Genomic DNA, 8,174 nt, shown 5'->3' with positions numbered 1-8,174 from the left:
TGAGCCAAAGCTGGACGCTCAATTGACTGAGCCACCCAGGCACCCTTCTTGTATTTTTTTTTTTATAAGAACGCTAATAATATTGGTGTTTAACCCTAATTTACCTAATTTAACCCTAATTACTTCTTTACTCTAAATATAGCCATCAGGGGGGCTAGGACTTCAACATATGAATTTGGAGGGTGGGGAGACAATTTGGCCCCTAGCCAAAGAGACAGAGAGGTGCGCCTGGGTGGCTCGGTCGGTTAAGCGTCCGACTTCGGCTCAGGTCATGATCTCATGGTCCATGGGTTCGAGGCCCGCGTCGGGCTCTGTGCTGACAGCTCAGAGCCTGGAGCCTGTTTCGGATTCTGTGTCTCCCTCTCTCTCTGACCCTCCCCCGTTCATGCTCTGTCTCTCTCCGTCTCAAAAATAAATAAACGTTAAAAAAAAAATTAAAAAAAAAAAAAGAAAGACAGAGAAACAGAGAGAGACAGAGACAGATGAGAGAGAAAGCAAGCAGAATGGTTACAAGATTCTGCTAAACGGTGCATCTAGGCAAGCAGGGATGTTAGCTATGGTCCAGCACAGCACCAGAGGGGTTGAGTGGTTCTCACGCACCTAAGAAGAGCCCAGAAATAGCTGGTAGAGCCAGACCAAGAGGAGCATTGCAAGTAGGAGGAAGGGATGATACAGCACTAGCTGAGAATGAGATGGAAGGATGCACATGAGGGGCTGCCTGTACGGACAAAGGACCAAATGCTTCTTCTGCCTCATCCAACTCGCCCCAACATTCCACCAGAAATTTAGACAAAACTCTGGTGAAAGAAGATGGATTTGAAATCCTGGAAGAATGGGGGCTCATATTAAAATCAAGGTAAAATACAGAACTAGAACTCCTCTTCTATATATTAAAGAAAAACAAACAAACCCGTATTTCCTTTATCAGTTAGAGAATCCACCAGAGTCTTGGTCAGATTCTCTTTTCTGGTCTGATTGGGGTATACAGATCAGTGACAACAGCTGATTTATTTCCTTAAAAATAATGCAAATGAGAGACTTTGTTCCAATAGTTTGAACCTCATTACTTAGCTCAGACCTGTCAAGTTCTTGGTTGCAAGATTCTTGGTTCTTCAGAATAAATTAAGCAGAATAAGACATGGCCATGGGACTGCCAGCATGGATAGTAGTCACCTTGACTGCTGGTCTCCTGACTCCCCCACCAGTCCTGTTTTGGCCCTTTTTCTTCCCACATTAGTGGCAACACAGAAGGGTGATGTGGGGGGTACGAGAATGGATACATATGTATGCTTGTATATGTGCAAAGTAGATCTGGAAGTCTACACAAGAAATTGGATAATATTGATTTAACCTGGGAGAACTGGGTAGTGGGGAAACAGAAGAAAGATTTCTCACTATATAATTTTTTTGTAACTTTTGGATTTTTATTCGTGGGGAAAATTGCCTTAATTAAAAAAAATTAATAATTCTAAGTCCCATTAAATCCAATTCAAAAATGTAAATCTTATACCTAATTCAAAGCTCCTTACTCCCTCCAATGTCTGGTGCGATCTATGGCTCCACAACCTGCAGCTGGGAAGGAGTCAAGGTCTGTTTACTCCTCCTTCTTTTACTCCTTCTCCTCTTTCCTTGCTTTTGGCTCCTGCAGGGGTGGGGTGAGGTTTGGATAAAATCTCTTAAATGGGGTGATCTGAGGTTCTCTCTGGTCTTTATGCTCTGGAATGCTGTGGGTTTCTCCGTAGCTCCTCTCCTCCCACCCTGCCTAGGGAACCCCATCCGCACAGTATCCTGATGAGTTATATGCTCTTTGGCTGACCTCCTGTAAACCTCTCCCCTACACTGTCCCCCTCCTGCCCCTGGGGAGGGGGGGAATCTTCCATGGTTTTTTATGCTATGGTTCCTTGTCCCAGCAGGAGATCCTTAGGGGGAAGCTCAGCTTTCTTTCCTGGCATCAATTTCACCCATGGGATTATTACACATCTTGCCATACCAAACAATGCCCTGCCTCCAAGTGAGGGTTGTTCTAGACAGCCTCCTGCCTGGAGTTCTCCAGACAGGAAGCAGATATTAGGCTTTATGTTTAGGTCTGACATCCAAACTCAAGTTTTCCTGAATGTTCTTTGACTAGATCTACTTTAGGACACTGGGGTAGGTTCATGAACTTCTGCAGTTATGCAAGGATTTAGCCTTGATTTAATGCCAGTCCTTTTAGTAAGGAGCCCTTTGCCACGAACTTGTCTGGTGGGGTGAGAGGAAAGGGGAACCTCAGGGGACAACTCATGACTCAGAATTCCCTCATTCAATGAATTCCAGTCTTTTGCTTATTTGAGTTGCTAGGGTGTGAGTGGGAGAATCCAAAAACAATTCTGTCCTACTCTTATTACAATCTTGAGGGACGTATCTCCTAGGCTTCCCTCCTTAGAATGTGGAGTTACTTATGGCCTTTTGCCCTCATCTTTGGGGCTTTAGCCAAAGTTTGGACACACATGGAAATGTCCTATTCCACATCTGGTGGAACTTCAAAACATCATCCTGCCACGTGAAGATGAAAGTTCTTATCTTTAATGATAATAACTACCATTTACTGAATGTTTATAAGGTACAAAGAGCATTAACTGCTCACAACACTATTATGAGACAGGGATTTTCATACCCATCTCAGTGAGAAAAACCAGAGGTCACACAGCCCACAACAGTATGGGAATTTGAATCCAGATCTGTCTGACTCCAAAACCAATCTGCATATAAAAATAGGTAGTATAGTTAGTGCCTACTGCAACTGTCTCCTATCAATGAGCTATAGAATTAGGGCAGAGGTGTAGTTATTCTGAATGATTGAAACACCATCAAACTTTGTGTGTGGATTCAATAAATAAATGTATATGCTATTTCTTATCTGTCAATTCAAGAAATAATGCTCAACAAGTAATGAGTTCTCTTTTTGTGCCAGCCATTGTTCTAGATGCTGAGGATACATCAGTGTACAAAACAAGCTAAAATCCGTGTCTTGTGGGAATAAAAATTCATTACAATCATACCAGAATTCTATTTCTTGTCATCATGCATTTTACCAATTAAATAAAACTAAAAACATAACTATCATCATGTAAATGTTTAGGAAGAACTTTGCTTTTGAAAATGAGTCTTCATACTGGACCTATTTGGAAACCACTGTTTATTTTATTTCATTTGATGGGCAGGTGGATAGGGATAGAGGGAGAGAGAGAATCTTAAGCAGACTCCACGCTCAGTGCGGAGCCAGAGTGGGACTTGAACTCATGACCCTGGGATCATGACCTAAGTCAAAATCAAGAGTCCTTGGCTCAATCTGGGTGGGGTGAGCCACCCAGGCACCCCACCACTGATACTATTTAAATACATGATCGCAAGAACATAATACATTAGATAAGGGAGGGATTTGTGAGTAGACAAGTCCAACCCAGGACTGACAATATATGGATCATAGAAGAAATATTGGGAAATCTCTGTTGGGTAATCCTACTCATACATCACATAGCTCAGTGTAAATTGTAATTACTACGTCAGTAAATTATCATAATTCTATTGATGAGAATGACAAGGAACCTCAGATCATGTTTGGAAGCAGGGAGAGAGATTACTTTATCTGTTTACTCTTTGACTCCTGGACTCTGAGTTTCCTTCTAAACCACTTACAGGAATGACCGGTTTGTTTAAAAAGAAGCAGTCACATTTGATCTATAACTTCAATGTTCCAGGATCCCCAGGGAAGGGGATTCACTTAGTGCTAGTCAAAGGCTGTATGGTAGCTTGTTTGACCAAAAGATCCATATTCCAAGAAATTAAGTGTCAGTAAGGTAGTTTTTGGTCTTTCTCGTCATTTCCTTACCTTCACTGGACAATAGCATGAACTCACATTGTTACCATCGGTAATTCTTCCAGGTGTTCACAAGGGTATGTGGTGAGGAATAATATTGGCCTCTCCGTATGCCAACCGAGATAAATGAAGGTCCAGATTGGTTTAAGGATACGGAAAGTTCTGCACTGCTCTTCGCACTTCTTTCCTCTTGCCACCCCATCTCCTGAGTCTGAGTATCCCCTTTCCCGCTCGCTTCCCCTCCCGCAAGCCTCCACCTAAACCACAAAGTCGAGGCCACCAAACTACATTTCCCACAATGCTATGCGCCGACCCGCCTCGCGTGAGGTTTTTCCTAAGCTGCCGTTGTAATTAATGTTGAATTACATTCCCCACATTTCCGGGGAGCAGCCGAGTTAATGTCCTCTTCTCCGTTAAGAGACCTCTTTTCCCCTCTACCTACTGTGTCCAATGTTTGGCGAAGTCTCTGCGGCGGAATATTCATTTAGGCGACTGCCATGGCCACCCATTTCCTCTTCGAGCCTCGGCCCTTACCAGGTCCCCGGGGGCCTGGGAGTGTCATTGGTGGATGACCGCAGCTCTTGCCGCTGCCGCTGTCACTGCGACCATGGCCTCTGGCAGCAGCTGCCTGGCAGCCGCCCGCCTCCTGTCGCGCTCCTTCCTCCGTGAGTCCAGCCGAGACTCTCTCCTCCAGGTCTCCGAGAGTTCCTGGCCTCGCCGGGCCCAACGTCCCGGCCCAGGCCGTGGCTGGGCCCTCCGGGGCCGGACCTCAGCGGGGGCCTGGGAGCCGCGAGAGTGCGGCCCCACGTCGGGGACCTCCTGGGGCGGAAGGAGCTTTGCTGGAGCTTTGTGGGGTGGGGGGCGTGACTTTGGCTGCTGGCCTAAGTAGGGTGGCCGAACCCGGATTCGGGTCTGGGAGCCCTGCAGACCTGGGGGCATGCTCTAGCGCCCGCGATGATGAATGGCCGGATGGGGGCGGCATCTAGACTGCCCCTATTTGGGAGTGAGAGGTGAGGTGGTCCAGGATGAACTCAGCTGGGAGAGTTGAGCGTCTAGATGGAGAGATGGGGGAAGAATGTCTCAGTAGCAAACTGGGGAGAGGGAGTAAGGCTGCCGCTTGTTTTTGGTTTTGTTTTTGTTTTTTCCCTGTAGATTGTAGACTTAGCAGAAAGCTGGGTTCTGCACCCCAGAGTCAGCATAGCCCAGAAGACTCCTAGAAGTTTAGGTTTGGCTGGAACCTTAACCAACTATTTGCAGTGTCTCCACCAGGCGGTGTGGACTCCTCGGTTCCTGAACATTTAATAACCAAGGTTGCTAGTCTTTGAGTAATGCTGACTATTGAAAATTCTTGCTGTGTTCAAAGTCTCTGTGTTAGGTTGACTGTATAGGAAGAGACTTTGAAATTAACCATATCACATTTGAAGTCTGGTTAGTCCCTTACAGTCTGTGTAGTAACCCTAGGCACTTTTCTGAATCCGCTTCTCAATTTCTGTTTCCAATCCCATGAAAATAATATTTTAATGAATGTGAGACATCATCACTTGTATGGGGCACCATTATTTTGTCTACTACTAACAGTAGAAAATGATTGCCAATTAAAATTGTGCCATGCCATAATGAGTTGTCAGATGCATCCAGATTTAAGACATCTTGAAAAGTGAAAAAATGTGCATCCTGGAAATGATGAAGTACAGGATAATCTGGGCTCACTGTGCAGAATTATTGAAACAATTTATATAAGGTACCCGGGATGTAATACACACTCAGCGATAGTTTTATTCTTCCTTTCTTACACTTCCCTCCTAATTCGGCTTGTACTGAGTATTGGACAAGACTTAATTCATTTCTTGAGAAGATTACATTCCAAAAGTGTGGGAGGATGAGTATGCACTTAATAGCTACACTTCCTTAACCAGACCACATCTGGTAGGACAAACATCTGGCTAGATAACTTTGGCAAGTAGGAAAAAGTTGGGTTTATTTGGGAAAGTTTTCTGGAGATTCTTGTGTATAATTTAAAGGACAGTTGAATGTATTGTAAGCAGAAGAGAAAAAGGGATTAATTATAGCCATGTCATTCTCACCTGGGGTCCTGCTCCTCTGAGTTTCTGAAAAATCCTAGCCTCAGGTAGGTCTGCTGTCTTAGTAGGAGGAGAGTCTTAGGAGAAGTGTCTAAAGAATCAGGATCTTTAATCCACGTTACCAATATTTAGTAACCCTTTGCTCACAGAACTGGGAGTTCTTTTTTCCTACACAGGGCCTTAAAAAACCATCAAGTGTAGTTTTCTGTTGCTCAAATGGTCTTCATTTATCCTAGTCATGTGATCAATCTGTTATTAAGAATCTGAGAGTCTGAGATCTAAACTAATTTATCTCCTATATTAGAGGGGTTACAGACTATGGTGTTTAGTGCAGAAATCCCTCTAAATCCTCCAAATCTACTCAGGCCACATTTTTAAACCCATTTCCACTTTCACTAGTAAAACAGCAGCCACAACAGTTCCACCTAGCAAACTTTTTTTTTTTAGCGTGGTCACAACTTATTTATGCTCTGAGGTTAGTAATAGAACTAGAGATGCTAGAGAATTTTGTTTCCTCTGTCCTCTTAAGTTTCAGTAGCAACTGAAGGGTACATTTGTGCTGAAGGTCACAAGTGTTGCAATATTGATTTGCTTTAGGAAAAAAACAACAAAAAAAAACCCCAACTCAAACACTTTGTAGGTGTCTTCCAGAGCCCTGTTGGAATGTTTAGAAATTTTTGAACCCAAACAACCCGAAGAACAAAGCAAGAACAAACCAGTTTTATAGTTTATAAAAAAAGGGAAAGAATCCAGTTGAAGTGAGGAAAGAAAATAAAATGAAAAATAAGGAAGATTTCTTCCATGAACCAGTTTAACGATTTTATAAGCACATTTGAAGTTGAGTTAGTAAAGTGTTTCAAGAAACACAAAGCTATGCAAGGTCATTTTATTTTTATTTTTATTAACGTTTATTTATTTTTGAGACAGAGACAGAGCTTGAATGGGGGAGGGTCAGAGAGAGAGGGAGACACAGAATCCGAAACAGGCTCCAGGCTCTGAGCGGCCAGCACAGAGCCCGACGCTGGGCTCAAACTCAAGGACCGAGAGATAATGACCTGAGCCAAAGTCGGACGCTTAACCAACTGAGCCACCCAGGGGCTCCTGCAAGGTCATTTTAAACACAAGCCAGGGATTCCTGTAGGTTGGGTCTTGTAGAATAAATAGGGAACAAGAGGCAGTATTTTTAGCCCCTGAATTATGGTATTTTAATGCCAGAAAGTGAACTTTACAATCCAACTGGTGTCATGTCTTTATTTGGCAAATGAGGAAATAAACTCAGAAAGTTTCCTGGCCAATATCAGAATGGATATTAGAACTCAGGTTTTCTGACTCTGTAGTATTCTTTTTACTAGTACATGCTTTGTGACACTATAGTTCCCTTCTGAAGCTGTGGTCTGTGGTGTTCTTTTTTTCTTTTCTTCTTGTCTTTTCTTTCTTTCTTTCTTTCTTTCTTTCTTTCTTTCTTTCTTTCTTTCTTTCTTTCTTTCTTTCAAGAGAGAGCTCAAGCTGGGGAGAGGGGCAGAGAGAAAGAATCTTAAGCAGTCTCCATGCCCAATGCCAGTGCCTGATGCAGGGCTCGATCCCATAACCCTGGGATCATGACCTGAGCTGAAACCACGAGTCGGATGTTCAACCAACTGAGCCACTCAGGCACCCCTCTTTTTCTTTTTAATTTTCATTCTTTTTTCATTTTTGGCAGCCTTGTTGTTTTGTTGAGGTGACTACCCTGCTCAAAGATGCCACCTGCCTTTTTCATGTGTTTGCCAAGTTGTGTAAGCTGATTTTGGAATCAGGCAAATATTCAGAAGTGTAGTTGGGGAAAGGGGACCCTCAGCAGTGATGTTTCTGATATTAGTATCTGTTGCCATTGCATCTGAGAAGCAAATCTCTATTTGAGAAATATGAAATGGTCTTCATCTAAATGTACCAGCGTAGCCATGAGGAAGTAATGTGATTTTCTGACCTCAAATTCATTTTTCCACAGAAGCATAATTGGGGATGTTCAAAATAATTTCCGTAAGTATAGGAAAACAGTCTCATTTTACCAAAGGACAGGAGTGTTGTTGCTATAGCCCCCCCCCTTTTATTACATTATAATATTTCTAAAATTGAGATGTGTCTTATAATTGAGCATATCTACAATAAATTGGCAGCATTTTTTCTCTCTTATTAGTCCTTAATAGTACTTCAGTAGTATTTTAGATTTGATGAAATATGGCACTTTAGGCCAGCTAAGC

General features: G+C 43.1%; 1 protein-coding gene across 2 annotated transcripts in view; it reads left to right on the top strand.

Annotated features, from left to right (window-relative positions):
* Positions 1-4,387: 4,387 nt before the first annotated feature.
* Positions 4,388-8,174, top strand: part of SUCLG1 (succinate-CoA ligase GDP/ADP-forming subunit alpha) — a 40,501-nt gene continuing 36,714 nt past the window's right edge. The window contains exon 1 of one of the 2 annotated variants that reach the window (XM_043603831.1): positions 4,388-4,521. In XM_043603831.1, the coding sequence (XP_043459766.1) occupies positions 4,425-4,521 (97 nt within the window). In that variant the 5' untranslated portion in view covers positions 4,388-4,424. Of the gene's footprint in view, positions 4,867-8,174 lie in introns of both variants that reach the window. The other variant, XM_043603832.1, reaches the window with a different exon arrangement.

This window comes from Prionailurus bengalensis, chromosome A3, assembly GCF_016509475.1.
Source record: "Prionailurus bengalensis isolate Pbe53 chromosome A3, Fcat_Pben_1.1_paternal_pri, whole genome shotgun sequence".
NCBI lineage: Eukaryota > Metazoa > Chordata > Mammalia > Carnivora > Felidae > Prionailurus > Prionailurus bengalensis.
The sequence above is the reverse complement of the archived record's forward strand: the minus strand, read 5'-3'. Positions and strand labels throughout refer to the sequence as shown.